At 40.8% G+C, this 22,024-nt stretch overlaps 1 protein-coding gene across 2 annotated transcripts in view; it reads left to right on the top strand.

The window, feature by feature from the left end:
• Positions 1–22,024, top strand: part of LZTR1 (leucine zipper like transcription regulator 1) — an 830,693-nt gene that overhangs the window by 661,309 nt on the left and 147,360 nt on the right. For both annotated transcript variants that reach the window (XM_044068313.1, XM_044068312.1), the window contains one exon: positions 14,867–14,947. In XM_044068313.1, coding sequence (XP_043924248.1) covers positions 14,867–14,947 — 81 coding nt within the window. The remainder of the gene's footprint in view (positions 1–14,866; positions 14,948–22,024) is intronic.

The raw sequence follows: 22,024 nt of genomic DNA, 5'->3' as shown, positions 1-22,024 counted from the left end.
GTTCTGGTGCTATCCTGACCAAACCAAGTCTTTTAGAAAGGCTGATCAGCTAGTTATTTCTTATGATAGGACTAGGAAAGGGCTACCTGTCTTGAAACTATTTCTAGATGAATATGCCAATATGTCAGGATCACAGGTGACCAAGGACTGTAAAACTAAGGGAATTTCACAAGCCAGTATGTTCAAGGATAAAATGATAGCCATATGTCAGGCTAGAATGCAGCCCACTAAATTTGTACAGCAGGTATGCAGCATGGAGGAAGTCCAGCCCATAAACAACTGCCCTGAAAATCCAAGTAGAATTACAGAACTGGCACTAATATGAAACATCTGGATCTTTTGAGGCATCTGAAAGAGCAAAACAGCTAGTGGTCCAGAATGAGAGCAAACAGAAAAAAGAGAAAAGCAGAGGAATTATCAGTCCTTCACCAAAGACTTGTAAGTATTGGGGAGGGGAATCCAGAACCTAGATAACAAAGTCATTACCAAATCATTGCTGCAGTATAAAAAAGGGGATGACTTTGATAGTTTCATTCTGGCCTTTGAAAGGATGTGTAATCAATGCTAAATTAGTCAAAGGCAGTTGGTAAGGTTTTAAATCCTTTGCTCATAAGTGTAAGGCAATGCGTGCTTGTCAAAGGAAAAAACTTCAAAGACCAATACACGTAAGGTTCAGTTAAGGCACTTTAATTTACTTGCAGCAAGGAGACAAAAACATAAGGATTTTCCTAACTACTAACAGGAAGTATGTTCATTCTTATACTGCTTTACAAGACATGACCTTCTAAGCTGGCATAATCAAACACAACTTTAAGCATTGTACTACAGCAGGTGTTACTTCAGATTTTCTGCTTACATGACTAGATTTGTGAGAAACTTTGAGAAAAACAATCCGGCCTTGATGACCGGCACTTCATTTACAAGCGTCTATTGTAAATCGTTACTTTTCAAGGTACTTTTTCTAACACAGGTACAAGCAAATGCTGATTGCAGTTCATAAATCAAGCAGGCTTTGTCCTAATTATCTGTTATTTCTACAGCTGTGTATGTTCTCATAACACAGCGGAACTTCTTACCTAAGTTTCATACAAGCAGTATTGTTCTATTCATTATTTTCCTAACGCAAGCAGAAATCATCTGCTTCTCAGTAAATTTCCAAGGCACAAGCAAGATTTTAGCTAATAATGCAAGGTCAGAAAACATCTGCAGTTTGTACAGATTTATGCAGTATGAAATAGAATAAATGTGTTAACCCTTTTCATGTTCAAAATGCACAAATCATATTTACTAATACACACATTAATACATATTTTTCTAACATTTCCCCCCATTAATACTTTTATTCTACTTTCAAAATAAGCATAAACAGTTTGTTTTCTTCTCCTAACCTCTTCCACTCAGGACTTGCAGTTAAGAGAGTCATTCATTTTAAACTTATGAAAGCATTTTCAGTCTTTTAACAGTTCTTCGAGCTCAGTACTTTGATATAAGGTTACAGAAACCGACATATCTATAAAGTTCTTTATCAGCCTTTTCATACAGGGGATGCCACAGCAAACACATACTCCCAATAGGAGCATTCCTACACAAATGGCAATCAGGACGTTCACTAGGATGGTATCCCACCCCCCCAAACCATTTCTGGAAAAAGTCTGTCAGTAGGTTTGGGCCTGGTTTGGTCATGGCAGACACTTGCTGGATTACCTCGTGTTTATGGTCAGGAATATACGAACAGCACTCTTCTTGGATTAAAGCGCAAGTACCACCTTTCGCCACTAGGGTGAAGTCAAGAGCCATGCGGTTTTGTAATACTACAGTTCTCATGGCGTTCAGTTCATCAGTCACCAATTCAAGGGTAGAAAAAGTTGCATTACTCATTACTTCGAAAAGTTTAGACAGTTTTCTCAGTTCCCAGATTGATTTCGTCGCTTCATATGCTGGTAATATGCCTGCCCACGATATGACAGTATCACTCAAGTCCATGTGTGTCAGTCCATCGCCCACAGCTTGATAGTTTTTCCAGTGCACATCGATTTGCCCTACTGGATTTACAGGTTTTCTGACAGGTTTCTTGTTGACCTTTCGGACATTCCGAATTCTTCCCTGAGGTAAAACTGCAGTATGTCGTATGGCCGGAACCAGGTAACCCAAAAAACAACTGCCGGACCAATTCTCAGGTAACCATTTGTATGCTTTTCTGCCACACACAAAATAACAGTCTTTTACTTTAGTAGTAACTCTGTTATGAATATACACTCGCCCTGCATGAAACATTTTTCCATCAATTATAGGCAGTTGTTTATAAAGAACAGAATTATGTTTTACTTCATCAAGTGTTTTGTGCATCAATTCAAGAAATGAATCATAGTTTGTATTACAATAAAGATCTACCTTGTTACCCTTAGCATAACATCTATAAGGAACAGTCACATTGCAATCGCTCCAACCCACCTGAACAGTATCATTTTTATAAAAACACACAGTTCCCTTCTGTGGAATAGACAAGTGCAATGCTATTTTATCTTGTGCTGTAATGGTTGAGGTATCATAAATCAAGTTTTCCCAGGTCTCATTGACCCCTAGGGGGACTGTAGTCATTAATAACCCCCCCCGTATGCTGTCGGTAAAGCTGTGCAAATCCAGCAATTCGAAATATTGAAAGTCTCAGCGTACACATGTTTAATTGCCTGATATTTGTTGAAGTTTGGATGCCAGTCTATAAGTAACGCTTCACGTTTATTCATTTCAGTCTGTGTGGCTGGGAAAAGGAAAGGCCACAGCAAAAAGATTATTGTCATTAGTACAATTAACACAATGATTATGCAATACTTCTGAGGAAAAGGCTGTTCTGCATTCCTGTCTCTTCTGGACTCTTATCATTTTTACTTTTGGCATGTAACAAGATTTTTGTCCAGTTCAAAGTTTTTCACTAATTTACAGTGCGTCAGGTGGATCCAGGAGGCACGCTCCGCAATTTTGACTGCAGTGGGTGTTGACAAAAGCACTTGGTATGGACCTTCCCACTTTGGAGTCGCCCAGTTCTTCTTTTTAACTACCTTCAGCCAAATCCAGGCTCCGGGGGGCACTGCCACTTCTAGCGGTCTGGTTCGTTCTTTATCTGAAACAGAATTTAACTGTAACAAATGTCTGGAATTTAATAACTTGCACATATACTCTGCTAAAGTACCATCAGCTTCCTGGTCTGCGGGCATGAGAGATTTCCACTGAGGTATATAATAAGCCCTTCCAAAGAGCTTTTCAAAAGGAGTCAGTCCTTTTGCATTCGGAACAGTTCTCATGCTCAACAGTGCCAGGGGCAGACAGTACACCCAGTTTCTCTGTGTTTCTGCTACTAATTTTCTTAGCTTACTTTTTAAAACCCCATTATGCCTCTCTACTAGCCCTGCTGATTGAGGGTAATACACAATGATTTTTTTAAGGAAATAAGGAAATGTTTACTTAGCTGTTGTATGGTCTGATTTACGAAGTGTGTGCCATTGTCACTGTAGATCCTTTCCGGAATGCCGAATCTAGGGATGATTTCTTTAACAAGGATTTTGGCCACAGTCGTAGCATCTGGATTTTTAGTCGGAAAGGCTTCCACCCATTTGGTAAACATATCTACAATGACAAGACAATACTTCTTATTTTCACATTTATTCAACTCTATGAAATCCATACAGATAGTATGAAACGGATACGGTGGTGTAGGGAAACTCCCTTGCTTGGGCTTTAATGCCCCTTGTGCATGATGTTTATTACAGGTGTGGCATAACGAACAGAATTTTTTAGAATAATTTGTGAATCCGAACGTCGTGAATACTTGGTTCACCAGCTGTACCATCCACCCTGTTGAGACATGGCACTGCCCATGGCTCAACAAAGCTGCATACCTAAATAAATTAAACGGCAATATCGGTTTCCCTTCTTTAGAGATGTACAGCCCCTTTTCAAGAATTGCTCCTCGTTTTACCCATTTTTGTTATTCAACTTGCGTAGTAAGTGTCTGCATTGTCTTTAACATTTCTAAGTCTAAAATCTCAGAGGGTTGTAATTCCTCATTCAAAAGAAATACCTCTGAAGCTGCCTGCTTTGTAGCTGTATCAGCTCTCGCATTACCTTTTGAAATCCTGTCCTGTTGTTTGGTATGAGCTGTGCATTTACAAATAGCTACTTTTTGAGGTAACTGAATAGATTCTAAAAGATCTAAAATAAACTGTGCATGATTAATCGGTTTGCCAGTAGATGTTATCACTCCTCGATTTTTCCACTGTTGCGCAAAAACATCTACAGTAGAAAAAGCATACTGGCTATCAGTGAAAATGTTCACACATTTACCTTTTGCTAAGGTACATGCCCGTGTCAGGGCAATCAATTCTGCTGCTTGCGCAGATAAATTGTGTGGTAGAGATTTCGCTTCTATAATATCAGTATCAGAAACTACTGCATATCCTACTAAGTTCTGTCCTGTAGGACCCCTTTTGCACGAGCCATCCACGTAGTATGTCACCTCAGCATCATCCAAGGGAACATCTGTAAGGTCTTTTCTAGGCAGTGTCTTTTGCTCAATTGCCTGCAGGAAGCTGTGCGGTGTTCCATCTGCAGGGGTTGGGAGCACGGTAGAAGGGTTCAAAATCATACATCGTTCAGTTGTCATATGAGGTTGGCTCAACAATATAGTCATACAGGAGAGATGCCTAGCAGGGGAAAGATATGCTATGCAGTAAAATAATTGCGACTGCATGAGGCACTCTCAATTTGAGAGGGTGAAACAACATTACTGAGGCCGAAGCCTGTACTGCCATTGCAGCTGCAACTACTGCTTGTACACAGTGAGATAAAGACCGTGCCACTGGGTCCAGTTGTGATGAATAATAAGCAATAGAGCGTTGCTTGTCCCCATGCTGCTGTGTTAATACTGATGTCATATAACCTTGCTTACAATCTACAGTTTGGAAAACACGTTTATGATAGTTTGGTAATCCCAAAACTAACGAAGATGCTATGAACTGTTTCAATTTGCAGAAAGCAGATTCTGCTTCTGGTGTCCATTGTAACAAATCATGTGCTGCCATAGGCTTCTTATATATCAGGCTAGTCAGCGGTGCAGATTCCAAGGCATAGTTTGGAATCCAGCTCTGGCAAAAGTTAGTTGTACCCAGGAAGGACATAATTTCCTTCTTAGTACTGGGTTTTGGTGCTTGCAAAATTGTTATTTTTCTGTCCTCATCTAGTGTCCTACCCTCCTTGGATATTACATATCCCAGGTATTTAACTTGTTTTTTCCAAAGCTGCAGTTTATTTTTGTTTACCTTGTGTCCTTCAGTGGCTAGAAATTGTAATAGCGCTATGGTATCTTCTTTGCAATCTTGCTGGGTAGGAGCCGCCAGCAGAATATCATCAACATAGAGTAAAATTTGGCTACGTCTTGGTGGGGAAAATCCCGCCAAGTTACTTGCCATTTCTTGTGCGAATATTGTTGGACTTTCACAGTATCCCTGTGGTAGTCGCGTATATGTATACCTTTTGCCCTGAAATGTGAATGCAAACCAATATTGGCTGTCAGGGTGTATCGGTATTGAGAAGAACACATTGCTAATATCTACCACAGAAAAATTTCTGTTGAGGTTTTAAATAATTCAACAGGGTGTGTGGGTCTGGCACCGTGGGTGCCCTTGGTATCACTGCATCATTTACAGCTTGTAAATCTTGGACCATACACCACTCCCCATTCGCTTTCTTAACAGGAAATAAGGGCGTGTTACATGGTGAACCAGGAGATTCCACCAGCACCCCTTCCTTAAGTAAAGCTGCTATAAAATGTTTGATTCCTACCTCTGCATCCTTCCTTAAGGGATACTGTCTTTTTTGTGGTCTAAATGCTGATTTTGGCATTAATAGTAACTGGTCCCGCTGTACGAATAAGTCCTACATCTGACTTTCCTGTTGACCAAAGGATTTCTGGTATATTCTGTAAGGCATTCTCTTCCTCCTTCAATAGGAGTACTGATCAGCCGTCCTTGCTAGACTGCAAGTGTACAGCTGAGTGGGTCTGAGTTATCCAATTCAGCTTTTGCATTTGAACTCCCTGTTCTGACAGTTCTGACTCTGTTTGTTTTTCCCATCTCGTGACTTTTTCTCCTAAGTCTATCCATTTCACATTCTTGTTTTTAGTTAAACTAACGATTTGATTTATAGAGTGCAAAGAACTCCTGGGGCAATGAACAGCTGGCTACACTGTTCCCTTCTGTGTCCCAGTACAGATTATGCAATATTAATCTGTTTGCATGATTTCTAAACAATTCCTGCTCATATTCCTTATCAGGTCCTGGTGTGTTACAGTAATACAGAGTACAGTGCAAAAAATGTTGTTTATCCATGTCAAGGGAGGGGAACTTGCTGATGGCTACATTCATCAACTCTTTGGTCACTGCCCCTGGACCAGTCGTAACCAAGTCCTGGCTGTACCAATAGAACATCTTACTCTCCGTTTGCACTGCATAGGTGTCAATTTGTCGCTGTGCTTCCATACCCTGCATAGTCGGGACTACTGCTATACTAAATAGCTGCATAAGGTCTCTGCCCAAGAGATTCACTGGGCATTTTGCAGAAGCAACAATTTTGCTTTTCTGGGTCAATCCTGAAACTGGATCAGTTATTGCAATATTATGGGAGAGGGGCTCCCGAAACAGCTGTCCATTAGATGCTTTCACTAATATGTAGTCAGGTGACTGAATTTTCTGGCAGTTTGGAGGGATGCATCAGGGTTCGTGATGCCCCTGAGTCACACAAGAATTTTACTTTCCTCCCTTCTACCAGGAGTGTAACTTCTGGTTTCGTGTCTGCTAAATAGAGCTCTAAGCTCAATAAAGCCAAATCCAATATTTCATTTTCTTCACTATCCGTGACTTCCTCTATTTCTTCTGTCACATTCTCTACTCCCTCTATCACATTCTCATCTGTCCTTTCTCTGTTATCCCCTTCTAGTGATTCCTGGCTATCATATAGTCAGTCCTCACCCTCCTTGTCCTCCGTGGTTGCTTTCTTGTTTTTCCTGCAATCCCTTGCCAAGTGTCCCTTCTTACCGCATTTAAAACATTCACCCCTTTTCTTTCGCCCTTCAAAGTCCTCTGATCTTTGATCAGATTGTTTGTTTCCCTGGGCATTTTTCTTGCCCTTTTTCCCGGACTGTACTACAAGAACTTCTGCTCCATCCTGTACAGAAAATACTTGGGCTTTCTTTTTGCTATTAAAATGCCTTTCGGCATGTCTAGCATATTCAAGTAATGACTGTAACCTGCTTGTATGATGATCTACCATGTGTTTTGTAATAAAACTGCTTATGGGTGCAATACTGCCTTTCAAAAATGCATTCTTCAACTGCTGCTCATATGGGGAATCTTGTGTCTGATTTTCAGGAACCTGCATTCCGCAATGGTTATTAAAACATTCTAGCAGTCTCGCATAATATCTGTCAATAGCTTCACCTTCCTGTTGGATGCATTGATTAATGCAAGTCCAGTCTGCCGTAGGCTTCCATTTCTCAGAGATGCGGTCTGTAAGACCTTTCACTCTGTTGTCTAATTCTGCGCTGCTATGTGGGAGGGGCCTAAGTGCAGCATCATGGGGATTCCAGTCGCCACTAATCATGTGCCAATCTGGCCCCACAATTTGTCTGACTACCTTTTCTACCTCTTCTCCGTTTAAGTTATAACTTAGCCTCATTCCTTGTAAGTCTTCCAAGAACTTTCTAAAATTAACTTTTGGATGGGGAATTCCCTCAGTGGCTTTCCGGATGTCTTCTGGAGTCCAGGGTCTATACACTAGAATAGTCGGATCCTGACCTTCTTGTCCTGCCTGAGGATTAGGTACTTCTATAAGTGGGCATATTTCTTCTTCACTCATAAATCGTGAATTTCTACCCATTTCATATAACTCAATGTCCCCTTTTGAGTTTCCTGCCTGTGTTTGAGACCTGGTCCCGATGGGATCTCTAATAAATGGTTCTGCTTTTGTAGTGTCTCTATTTACCGTGACAGCAGGATATCGTGGGGGTGGACTAACTTGTTCACGTGCTTCATATTCTGGTAAAGGAGGTGGAGGGGCCAATGCTATTACTAAGTTATTGTCTTCTTTATCCAAAAACATTGCTTTTGATCTACTATTCTTTTGTTCCCTTCGGTTTACCTCCTCAAGCCACCTGTGTGCCTGAGGAATTCCTAATTGGCGCTGCTTTTTAACCCGACCTTTAGAATTGGTTTTAAGCTGTTTGATAAGTTTGACAAGAGAGGATTTTTCTAATTTGCCATCAAATTCATACCTATTAACCCATTTTGAGTAGTATCCAACATTATCAGCACGCTGTGACTGCATGTATTTTGTGTCTTCGGTTAACGGCGGATTTTGGGACCTTTTTGTACAATTATTACTCATTTTGTTCTACCCTTTTAGTCGTTACGTAACACCTTATTTTTACGTGGTACCACGGTTTTTTGTTAGTCTCTTCAGAATGACTGCCTACCTGCTCTGTTCCCCTGATCTATGACAAGACAGTAATCCTTCTGTCCCTGACTTATGAACTAAGTCCCTAACAGAATAAAATACAAATCTAGTCCCTGATCTAAAACAGAAAAGAAGGTATATTCACCTTACCTGAGCCTTCGTGATTGATCACCTGGTTCAAGTAAACCCGTCCTTCAGTCGCAGATCAGAAAGTGGCTGGCCTCTTTTGTACGACAATTCAGTCGGAGGACTTTTCAAATAAGAAGAACCGATGTGGTGTCTTCCCCGTACGGTTTCAAGCCACCTGGCCTGTCTGATCCAAGGTGAAGTGAATGGTTCCGGTCCGAAGGACCAATCTGTCAAAGGAAAAAACTTCAAAGACCAATACACGTAAGGTTCAGTTAAGACACATTAATTTACTTGCAGCAAGGAGACAAAAACATGCAAATACAAGGATTTCTCTAACTACTAACAGGAAGTACATTCATTCTTATACTGTTTTACAAGACATGGCCTTCTAAGCTGACGTAATCAGACACAACTTTAAGCATTGTACTACAGCAGGTGTTACTTCAGATTTTCTGCTTACATGACTAGATTTGTGAGAAACTTTGAGAAAAACAACCCGGCCTTGATGACCGGCACTTCATTTACAAGCACCTATTGTAAATCGTTACTTTTCAAGGTACTTTTTCTAACACAGATACAAGCAAATGCTGATTGCAGTTCATAAATCAAGCAGGCTTTGTCCTAATTATCTGTTATTTCTTCAGCTGTGTATGTTCTCATAACACAGCGGAACTTCTTACCTAAGTTTCATACAAGCAGTATTGTTCTATTCATTATTTTCCTAACGCAAGCAGAAATCATCTGCTTCTCAGTAAATTTCCAAGGTATAAGCACGATTTTAGCTAATAATACAAGGTCAGAAAACATCTGCAGTTTGTACAGATTTATGCAGTATGAAATAGAATAAATGTGTTAACCCTTTTCATGTTCAGAATGCACTAAGCATATTTACTAATACACACATTAATACATATTTTTCTAACAGTGCTGTATTAAAAATGACTGCTGTTGATTGAATTAAAATTGTGCTACACCGTATTTATCTGAATGTTTTAAACTCACTTGAGAAGCATGTAAAAGGAAATCTAGATGGCAAAAAAGGCAGATGACATTTAAATATCTAGCAGACATTTTAATAAGGGAGCAAGCGCTCAAATCCTTGTTTGAGGGCATAACAATCTGTTTGGCAGACTAGAAGTGTAACAATGCTGAAAATAACAGGAGTAAGGGGACCTCCTAGCTAGCAATTTACAGCTTCACAAAAAGAGTAGCCAGGAGTACACATCGGTATGAAGGGATCCCTTGAGCCAGCCTACATCATCACAGTAAATTCCATGGGAAAAAGGGAAGCCAGTACTTCTAGTATATGCCGGAGTCCTGAGGTCAGATATTTTTCAGTGTAACCAAGTAGGTATTTTACAGTACCAGTATCCACTGAGACAAGATGGGCAAAACGTCACAGGAAGCAGCAATCAAAGATAGCACTGAGACATTGGTAGTTGTCTGGAGACAATGGCTGCACCAAGTGCAGTACCTTTTGTACATGAGGTTACATGCACACATGAAGAAGGCAGCAGGACTACCCATGCCATTAATCAAGGCTGATGATGTGGCTATTTCCTAGAAGGGAATTGGGGGCTAGGTAGTTACAGCAAGCCTGAATGTGTGAGTCATAGCTTTTCAAAGGTACTGGGATTCCCTTGGAACAGGCTACTTCAAGGAAACACTTAAGTGAGTTAGATGGTAGTAGCAAGCCTGAATTTGAGGCAGCACTGTCAGAAGTTATTAGACACCCTTTGGAGGGGGGGGCTGAGGAATGTCGCAAAGAAAGAGTTGAGTCATGCTGCGCTCTCAGACCATACATGACAGAACCTGAAGGAGGTAACCAGGGAGGTTCCTAATCCTCAGGTATAGGTGGACTCCATGTGCAGGGATCAAAGATAATGGACTTCTAGTTAAGTGGAAGAGGAAGAAGAGATGCAAGGACCTACTGATGAGCAGTTCTGTTCATTGCCTGCAATATTTGCATTTCAGGCCGTATGGGCATAAAGCATACAAAAAGAAAGCTTATACAGAATTTCTATTGACCGGGTATTGAAAATGATGCCAGGGTTACAACAAAACATGTGAGAAGTGCCAAAAGGTTGGCAAAGCAGTAGATAAAGCTAAAGCTGCTCTGATACTTTTGCCTGTCATTGAGGAACCATTTCAGAGAGTAGCTGTTGACATTGTGGGGCCTCTTAGTGCACTGTGTTCCACAGGTAAGAAGTGTCCTGTTGTGGTGGATTATTTGACCAGATCATATTGGGTGACTTCAACTACCCGAATATAGACTGGGAACATTACTCAAGCCCTAACTTTCTAGCCCAACGGTTCCTGGAGTTCATAAATTCAAATGCCATGGAACAGCTAGTCACTGTTCCCACGAGAGGAGAAAATATACTAGATCTCATTATCACAAACATGGGGACAAAATGCTCCACACCGGAAGTATATCCCTCATTGGTGAGATCTGATCATAAACTAATCTCACTGGAAATCCACATCCCGCCCCCACCCCAAACAAAAAAGACCACAGTGAAGAACTTCTCTAAAGCAAACTTCACACTACTCAAGACTGGTGTGGTATCCTTCAAGGCCCCTGAGACAGTGGAAACCACAACCCAAGCTGCGGAAGCCCTTACAAATGCCTTCTATGAACACCTCCAGGACTGTATGGATCAGGCAATCCCAAATAAAACCAAGACTCTTTCCACAAAGGGCAAACGTCCAGTCTGGTGGACCCCAGCCATTAACAAACTTTACAATAAGAGGAGAAAGCTATTACATGATAGAACAAAATCCATAAAAGGGAAGTCACCCTGATCATTATTAGTAAAAAATACGAGCACTCATAAAATCAACTAAGGCCAATTTTGAGAGAAAAATTGCCATGGATTCAAAGGACAATCATAAGGCCTTTTTCAGCTATGTTAGGAACCTGGGTGGAAACTCCCAGATATGCTCAGAATTAGTCCAAAATTATACAAAATCACTGAACCCACAGACATTGCCAACATACTGGCAGACAGGTTCAGTGCAAACTTCACCCCTCTCCCCTAAAGGAGAGATAACTATCCCAGCGGAGTGTAGCCTCCCAGACATCTCAAATGTGCAGGTGAAAGCTGCTCTCTCTAAAGCTAAAACACAGCATCAATGGGACCGGATGGTGTCCCTGGCTGTGTGCTACATGAGCTAAATGAGGAATTAAACCCCACATAAGGCAGCTGTTTAATCTCAGCCTTACCACAGGATACGTGCCCAAGGAGTGGCGTACGGCAACTGTGGTCCCACTCCACAAAGGTGGTGCCTCTACGGACCCTGGTAATTACCGCCCCATAAGCTTAACAAGTCTAGTCTGCAAAGCTATGGAGAGGATCATAATGGAGCTCATAAACAAAGATATAGGGGACTTGCAGACATTGGACCCGACCCAGTTTGGCTGTCACAAGGGAAGATCATGCCTTTTGAACTTGGTCGACTTCTTCGAAACAGTCACCAAGGCTATTGATGAGGGAAAGGCAGTCCATACAGCCTACCTTGACCATGCAAAGGCTTTCGACACAATACCCCACTCGGGTATTGTAGAAAAACTTACCAGCTTAAATGTAAACCCATATGTCACAAGATGGGTTGCAAACTGGCTTAAGGACAGAACCCACAGGGTTAGAGTTGCTGGCGCTATGTCAGACTCCAAGCCGGTCACAAGTGGTGTCCCACAGGGCTCGGTCCTTGGCCCCCTATTGTTCGGCATCTACTTCTCAGAAGTACAGGCCAACATGGGAGGTCTTTGGCTGACAAAGTTTGCAGACGACTGCAAACTGGGCGCCATAGTGGAAAGTGCATCGGACACGGATATCCTTCAGAAGGGACTCACGGAAACAGATAGCTGGTGCCAGAGCCATGGCCTGAAGTTAAACGCCAAAAAATGTATAGTCATACCCTTCGGGAAAAACAAGGTAACCCCAAGCTACCATATAGGTGGCAATCCGCTAAGCACAGAAGAGGTTATAAATGCCTTGGGGCAGATAGCCTAGTATAAACCTATGAACCTTAAATGGTCCTCTGTCCTCTGTTGAGGGAAATAAGTTAGTAAATGCTCTGCTACAAATTTTCAGCAGGTTAGGAATCCTAAGAGAAATGCTGACTGATGAGGTGACAGTTTCATGTCAGACATGCTGACCTTTTTGTGAAAGCATTGTGAAGTAACGCATTTAAAGACTACCCCTTATGATCCACAGACCACTGGTCTAGTGAATAGGTCCATGCAGTGAAGACCCTGTTGAGAGCTTTTGCAGACCAGTTCCGGCATGAGAGGGATAAGTACCCGCAGCATCTCCTCTGCAGAGAGACATCCTAGGAATCAATAAGATTTTCACCCTTTGCATTGCCTTATTGGTCCCAGGATAAGGGAGCACCTGGATTTTTGAGTGGGGGGGGTGACTGTAACTCCCTTGTGGAATTTTTTGCATATTGTGCCTTAAATATAAGGGCCATTCTTGGGGAACTCGTGGATGACACAAGAGCAGCAAAAGGTATGGTATGACTAGACAGCCAGGACAGAAAGTATTATGTAGGGCAAAAAGCGACTTTTCTTATTACTGTTATAGACACTGTAGGTAGCATACAAATGCCTTTTCTCTATTTTGAGAAAGGAAAGTGATATCAACTATGTGACAGAGTTGCCAGGCAGGAGGCAGAAGCACATACTTCATGTTAACATGATGAAGCTGTCCCATGATTAAGAGATATTGGTACTTAGTATTTGCAGTGGGCTACAGGAAGAATGGAAGGGAGATCTTGTGATAGGCCTCCAGAGTGAAACTCCGTCTTGATACCTCAGTTGACAGTGTAGGCCTTTAACATAGCTCTCTCACGTCCACATTCAGGAGATCCAGGAAATACTGCAGTTTGGGGGCACATTTACTGGTAAGCAGGGTATAAATTAATATTAAAGCAGGCAGTACAATGCCTTTAGAGCTTGTTTAATGAGATTCATGGCTTTTACTCTCCTGCATTACTTGTTTTCATTTCATAAAGCAGCAGTTTATTTAGAATAGCTTAGTACTTTAAGCCAACAGATCCATTCAATCGAAATATTGTAGAATTAATTGTATCTTATGTTGCTTTGTCCTTATACCTATATCCTCTTTAGTATAACCTTGAAGTTTATAGCGCAACCATTATTATGTTGACAGTTCTAATTGTCTTCATGGTTTAACTGTTGATTTCAAATATACTCAAAGGTTACATGTTCTTAGCAGCATATTAAGGTTTAAAAGCAGTGACCATACTATAACATGGTTTAGCAGAATAAGGCAGAAACTTTATTAATAAATGTTCTGCATTTGTAATGACCAATTTCCTTATTTCCTGTGCCCCTGCAACTGTAACTTTTCATTCTGTTTCTTGGATTTTCTTCCAGCTCTTTTGCTTTCACTGTTGTCATTTGTACTAACCCATTACTTTGTAGTTTGGGTTAATGATTTTTGAAAGAAGCATCCCAAAGCTGTGAGATAATAGCCATTGGATGGCAAGTGGGATTGGCAAAAGGTGGTATGAATATAGGGAAGGACTGTAGTTGCTATTGTTTGGCATTTCAGAATGTGACGAGTTTAAAATGTGCCTACCATATCAGCATCTTGCAGCTGTATTTTTAAATGCAGCCTCTTGTCCATGTGGGACTGGGTAGTGCTGACTGTGATTGTTTGTGTGAAACAGTTACCAGTATGCCAACATAAGGTACAGTAGGCCAAGAGGAATGCAGTGCTTCCTCCTTCCCTACTTCATATCATGTAGGTTTTATTGTATGTCTGTTTTATCAGATGACAGAAACATTGTGGTAAAAAAATGACTGATTAAAAAATTAGAAGAAATTGTCTGTAAGCATTAGTGGTAGGGGTGGAGCAACTCCCTACTCCAGAAAATATAATTCCTCCAGGTCACAGAAGCATTTGGAAAGGTAACGAAACTTGTGATTTAGACGGTGTATGCTTTGGCCGCCCGACTTTTCATTGGTTCCAGGTGAATAAAATGAAGCTATCAGGTGACCAGTTGCTCTTCGCTCTTATTCTCATTGGAATGTTGTGCAGACCTTGGTTACAACTTTGCGGAATAAAGTCCAGATCGCTTAACACTAAAGAACCCGTTTTTGCTTTTGAAATTGAGTACATCTGTGACCGTCTCTGAGGTAATTCGTAATCATTGAATCCAGTGTGTAATTATTAAGTAACTTTTTTTTTCCTTTCCCCTGCAGATTTTGGAAGCGGCTGATAAGACACAGGCTCTAGATATGAAAAAGCACTGCCTGCGAATCATTGTTCAGCAGTTCACTAAGGTGGGTTGCATCCTTTTTAATGTTCTGGGAGGCTCTTGTCCTTTCTCGATGTCCTGTCTGCAGCATACTTAAGACTCAATTCTTCTGTGTCTATGGTCAGCTTATTCCAAATGCCAGCTTTTTTCAATATTGGACTTTACACTCTGTTGTATTCCCTGAAGAAGTATATTGTTTGCCTCCCCTGCAGTATATTGTTGACTTAAAAAAAATGCTGGTTGCTGTGGTGGTGGTAGGAGGCAATGACTTGACAGAGTTTTATATTATTTTTTTCATCACAGAATGGAGTATTGGCAGTATCAGTTTCATATTTGAAATGTTATGAAAAGTTTATTGTATAGCCCACTTAACTGTGTTAAGTTTGGTAATAAGTGTTTGTCACAGAAATAAAGAAGTGTTGTAGCTGCTCATTTCATGTATTGTTTCTGAAATGGGATGCCATTTATTATTTTTTTTTTTTTATTTTGTTTTTTCCTTTATGCCTGCATCCATTTCAATAAAATTATATTAAAAGCATTAAACATTTGACAAGAAATGTGTTAAATATCAGATTGCTGTGGCTTTAGCTTTGGCTTCTTATTAATCTCCTGCTGCAGCTATATAGTTTACCTTTAGTACAGTCTTGCTCTGATCCTAGTGGCCTACCTTTCCATCTTGCCCACCTCTTGACCAGATCACCCAAGTCATCGCTTTATTGGTTGGTCAGGCTGATTTAAATTATGTTAAGTAGATCAGAGGAGGCTGTGACCCAAGCAGAGAAGGGGTGAGGTCTGTGTAGGTCTCCAGACAGGAAATTAAAATGTTCTCTTCTTTCAACAACCAATTGTGTTTGCGTCCCCTGTACTCTGAGAGCGGATGACATAGGCTGTGACCAGAACATTCACTCATGTTCATTTATCTGTTTAGTGTTTTTGGTTCTTGATATGTGTGTATATACAATACTTCCCAACCTTGTGGCTGGCATTTTACATTGTAAGCAAATGAGGAAAAATGCTAATACATGTGCCTTGGTCATCTTTTGCTGCTGTCAAGACTTGAAATGTGCCCAGCACTGTCCATCACAAAGATAAAATTCCCTGAGGGGGGTATGTTTGTCTGATAGTAGAACAAATGTGGCAAAGTCAACAGCTACTTGAAAGTGCATTGTGGCTGATGTGGAAATGTCAGAGGATAAAATTCAGCAGAAAGTCCTGCATCACTAACCTGTAACCTGCACAGAATATACTGTGCGTCAGGAGGCAAGAGAAGCGGGCCACCTTCAAAATGCCACTGACTAAGTGATGAAGGCTGATGTGATGGCAGAAGCTAGGAACAGCCAGATTTGCTTGTTGTGACACAAACATCTGCAAGTTTACAGACCTATCAAGAACAGCTACTGGAGTCCTAAGAAGGAAAAAGAGTGTGTCTCACTAAAGTCAGACTGCCATGAAATTAATACTGTATGGATCTGTTTTGAGTGCATTGACTCTTTGTAGGTAGTGGAAAGAAACAAGTCCTTTGCAGTACAAATGATGGGCTGAATGAAGGAACAGGACCTGGGAGCCAGTTAGCATCAGAAGTCAGTTTAACAAGTCCAAACACATTGGAGGGTACAGGAAATCACCTGCAAAGCAAATAATAAAGGCATAAAACAGTACACAAACATTAGTACTTATCTGTAATTACTTTGGGCTTTAAAGTAAAAGCTAAATATATATTGGTTTATTAAGTTTTGTTTATAGTTAGCATTTATGGTAGCCAAACTAAACTTCGGTTAAAGGTTCTAAAATGGAATGGGTGATACTTCACAACTTTTTTATACAGTCATGAAAATGAAACTTAATGGTAGAATAATGCAATGTTTCACAATTTTCCACTTGTTTATAAGAATTCAGACAAGATAATGCATATATGTTTTATTTACAGTTTTAGAACAAAATTCAAAATGAATACCCATACTCCTATTGTAGAAGCTTTAGCAGATCTGACTTTGGAGGCCTTCTGCAGTGTATAACTTAGGGTTTTCTCTTCTGGTATCCACAGTTTGGTTGTTTTTTTTTTTTTGTGCGTGCGCTCACATGTGCATACTTACCTGTGTACATGCTCTGCATTATATACATCACAAACTGGATTTCTTGTATTTTTTCAGTTCTCAGACTCGTATGTTGAATCACGTTCCATGCAATTGTCACACAAAAGTTCTCATGTTTTACATGAGAAAGTGAAGCCTTCAAATTGTTGCTTAGAGCTTTCATCTTATGAAGCACGATCCACATGGGTATTATCTTTATTGCAAGGATAAGGAGTGCAACATCACCTACTTCATAAGTGCCATCGTTTAAAACCAGCTGCCCAGAGTGAAGGAGAGAGAAGTAGCTAGAAACATGAGAAACTGTGTGTGTGTGTGTGTGTGTGTGTGTGTGTGTGTGTGTGTGTGTGTGTGTGTGTGTGTGTGTGTGTGTGTTTATCTATATATACACACGCACAGACATTTTTAGCAATTCCATAAGTCAAATCAGACATACCAACACAGGAAGGACTCTTCAGTGTAGTAACAAATAAAAACAAACGAGCTCCAATTTTATTATAGTTTAAAAACAGTGCAAAACCAAAGCGCATCTACACAAAACCCAGGATAAGTGCTTTCAGATGTAGCCTTCTTTAGATCTTGTTTCATTGTAACAGCTTTTTGTGAATTAAAAGAAGTTTGCACCAGTCACTGGGATCTTTCCAGGCCAACACCTTCGTTCCTATCCAATCAAAAAGCCAACCAGTCACTCATCTGTTCTAAGACAAGACCTCTCACATAACCAATGCTTATCATTTAAACAGACGTAGTTTTGGAGCTCGTTTGTTGTTTTTGTTACTACACTGAAGACTCCTTCCTGTGGTGGTATGTCTGTGATTTGACTTACGATTTTTTTCTTGTTTCCACGGACTACCTTTGGTGGCTCACAGGTTTGTTTAAGTTCTGTTTTTTAGCAATTTGGCTTATTTTGATAAACAGGCTAAGTGAACTCTAATGACCTTTTTCAGCCACAGCCTAGACTAATCAGGATAGCAAGTTGTGAAATGGTGACCAGCCATTGGCAATTAGATGTGTAGATGGAAAATACTTGTGTGTTTAACCTGCATGTGTTAGAAAGAAGAGCAAGAGTTGTAGGAATAGGAAGCAAGACCGTGAACGTACTTCAGTGCAAGTCCATTCATGAGTTGGCCTGTTGGGCTTTGTGTACTGTGAGAAGCTTCTCATCTAATGACTGGTTAAGCTTCCGCTTTTTCAGTAAATGATGAATGATCTGTATTGGGTGCTTCCACAGCAACCACCTCGGCGTTGTATTCCGAGGTGGCTGCACTCTACACTCATTGCCAATCCTGCACCTGTGATGAGTCCTTAGGGCCCCCTGGCACTGGATTGGTTGTAGTACTTGAAACAAAGTAGTTTTTAGCAGCCCCACCACCACAGAGTCCAGCATGCTTCAGAGGTCCCAGTTGAGGTGGGTCCACTGAATTGTTATGCTGCAGCAGGTCCTCTGGGATAGGCTCAGAAGTTGGATTTGTATTAACTTTTCAAAGACTGAGTGCACCTGTACTTGCAGTTGTAGACTTGATGGAAGTGCTTTGTCCTGAGTATTCCCTTCCATCCTTACCAGTATATTTAGACTTACTAAAACTGCACAGACTACATTTGCCTGTGTAGCCAGAGTACTTTTGTATTCTAAAAGTTATGTCCGACGTGGAATTGCCATAGGACAAGGGAGTTCAGTATAGGATTTTCAGACAGTACCACCTTGGTGTGATGGGTGGAGATGTGTACCAAATGTGCAGACTGTAAGTGAATGATTAAGATACGGCCATTGATGAATACCCACCTTTTACTGCAGCTCATCTGCCTGAAAACTGTAATCTGTTTGCTTGTCTCCAGAATGCTCAGCTTCCTTGTTTTCCTGGAGGGACACAGAAAACTTCTGCAGGATTACAGTCGTCCTCCATGCCTTCCCTGCTGTGTCCTGTGATCCAGAGTACGGTTGTAAGGCATGTAGAACAAAACTCAGATGAATTGATTGTTGCATTCTAGCCTAGACCAGCATTTTTATCTTTAAGTACTTCTCTCATCGTCTTCAAGGAAAGTCTTCATTTTAAGTAGTTTGGGATAATATGCTATCTTGCCCTACACAGCATTCATTGTTTAGAGTTTTCCTTTGGGGTTACAAAACATTTTGGAATAAGTAAGTAGGCAAAATATGTCTCCTTTATATCCAAGGGAAGATCTCTTGTTTTGTTCCAGGCTACATTTTTCTAAGCTTTTTGGAATCTACCAGTCAGTTTCCTTTGATTATGTTGTTAACCAGAACATTACATCTCAAAGACCTCCAAAGTTTTTTTAGATGCAGTTATAGAAAAACTTTATTCTGTTCTTATGTTTTTTTTTAACTTGGAAAACAGTCTTGCTTGCAGCTGTTATCCCTTTTGTAGCCATGTCTTTACTGTGCAAGCTCATGTGATCTTTGAAACCTACACTCTTTTCTTAGAGAATGTCACCCTGCTAATTTGTCGTACCTGTGGTAATGCTGGATATTAATCTAAATCGAATTTGTTTGCCATTCTTAACCAACTGGTACTCAGTTTTTCAGGTTGTACATTTTTCTCCATGCCTCTGCTAAGAAACCAACTTTAGGACATTTCAGAGTTCTTTCCACTAGAGCTGTGGCTTCACTGGTATTCTTTAAAAATTTTCTTTTGCCTTATAAATTTGTGAGGCAGTGACTTGGTTTTTAGTTCAGACTTCTGACTAAACGGTATTCGGAGAAACTTTGTTGCATAGATTCAGGGTATGTTACCAGGAACTTCTGTCTCCTATTTGTGTTCTTAGTTTGGGATTCTACCTTTGTATGTTGGTTAAGAAAAAAAAAACAGAAAGAAATTAAAATCCTTCCAACTTCCCCCATCTTGCGTAGTTAGTCTTTTATTTTCCTGGTGGTGTCTTGTGACTTAAGTACAGGCATGAAATGAGGTGCAGGCTTTTGGGCATCTTGATAAAAGCAGACAAGGAGTGCTGGTTGCCGTTTTATGTGCAGGAAGTTATTGGAAGCTTGGGTGCTTTTGATATCTTGGAAAAATAAATTTTCCACTGGTCTAGTTGGCCTTTGTAGTAGGATAATGGTTCATTGCAAAGAGCTAAAAGGGGTAGCTTCTCCGTGCCGGTCATAAAACCTATTATGGGTTCATGCCGCTTGTGATACTGCTTCAAGAAGAAAGCCAGAATAGTGGCAGATTTCTTGGGAGTTGGGAGGAAAGAATAATTACCTTGAAACCCTTCTGTCTTTTTTCTCCTCCGGATGTATTTGGGAGGAGTATGTGATGCACAGCCATAGGCTTAAGGAAGAAGTGGTCTTATTCAGCATAGTCGCAGATGGACAGTTATAGGTTAAGGTTTGGAAACTGATGAGTCCTGAAAAAGGGCTTAGAAGGATGGCCAAGGTGGTAGTGTGATTAGATGGCTGGGCCTCCCAAAAAAGTCTTAAAAAAATCCTTGCAGTGAGTTACTCTGAGGCTAATAGAGTTATGCTGCTGAATACATGCTAGCCTGGAGTTTGCATATTCATAGGGTCCTAGGATCACAAGACGTTATTAGGCTAGTGGCCGTAGGGCACTTACAAGCCTAGCCAAGTTCTACCCTTATTTCCATGATCAGCATCTATTGCCCCTGTCCAAGAGGGACACCGATGGAACCCCACGGTTAATTTATGGTCTCCCGTCCAGTCGTCCAGAGTGCGTTTGAAGAGGACCAATGAGGTGCTCTGTTTGACATAAGTGGGAGTCTGTTCCAAAGGTGTGGTAACCTCTGGGATACAAATCTGTCCCTCCAGCAGGTTCTGTTAATGTCACATACCAGGTTAAGGTCTTTAGAGCAAGTAACCTGTGCACCATTTGACTTACAGATATTCAACATTTCCAATAAAGCAGGGTCACAGATTTCCTTGTATGCAAGGCAGAGATTGCCTCTGAGTAGTCTGCATGAAACAGAATGAAGTGACAGTGATTTGAGATGATTCACATAGGACAAATACTGAAGACCTGAATTTTCCTTGTGAAGCACCTTTGTGGTTTCTCTAATTGCTGCAGGTGCTTGGAAAAGTACATAACAAAAGGGACATTGTACTCAATTATTGGCCTGATGAGGGAAGAGTACAGGGAAGGTTATAACTTCTTTTTTTTCTGGAGACAGTGCCCTTTTTATGAGATGAGCAATGTAAAATGTCCTTACCACTGTGGAGACATGGTGGTCAAAGGTAAGATTGCTGTCAACCTGTGTACCTAGGTCTCTCACCACTGAGTGCATACTTAAGGTGTTTCTGTTGATGAGGTAGTTAGCAGGAACATTGCTGTTACTGAAAGGGATGATAATACATTTTTTGCATTGAGCTTAAGGCCATGACTGTGGCACCAATCATTTGTTTAATACCCTCTTGTAGGATGTTGACATCATTTGGAGATTTTATGACCGCTTCGAGTTTGCAGTCATCAGCAAACTTTATCAGCCACAGACCTTTAGTTTTTGCTTGTACTTTGGAGAAATAGATTCCAAACAGTAGAGGTCCCAGGACTGAACCCTATGGAACAACACTGGTTGTGTTCCTGGCTCTGTTTATTGTGAGTGTGCCAGTTGTTTTAACCATTTGGCTTACAAAGTGTGAGTTTTTGAATTATTCAATTATTTTCCAATGTTCACTTGATGTGGAAGTAAATAGCATACTGTTTAGGGTGCTTCAGCTAAATAGTCTCTTCAGCATAGCTGGACGTGTATGCAATAATTATTGAAAAAATAGAAGTAAGATGTTTACTGTTTGGTGCTCCTTGCATGCCTCTTGGGCTTTATGGTGTCCCCTATGGTGCCCATTGTCTTCACAGTCCCATATTCCCATCTACAAATGAGGGTGCTTCATTAGACAGTGGGTTGCCAGTATTTGAAGAGCCATCTTGTCTTTATTGAAGTCATTCTTGTGTCATATGTCTTTGGTGGACTAAGCCCACCATTCTTGCTATGTGGATACTCATACAACAGCCAGACCTGTCACAGTCCCTAGCAACAAATGATTC

The sequence above is a fragment of the Protopterus annectens genome, chromosome 4.part0, assembly GCF_019279795.1.
Source record: "Protopterus annectens isolate FY-2018-M chromosome 4.part0, PAN1.0, whole genome shotgun sequence".
NCBI classification, from domain to species: Eukaryota; Metazoa; Chordata; order Ceratodontiformes; family Protopteridae; genus Protopterus; species Protopterus annectens.
This window is presented reverse-complemented; position numbering and strand designations above follow the sequence as displayed.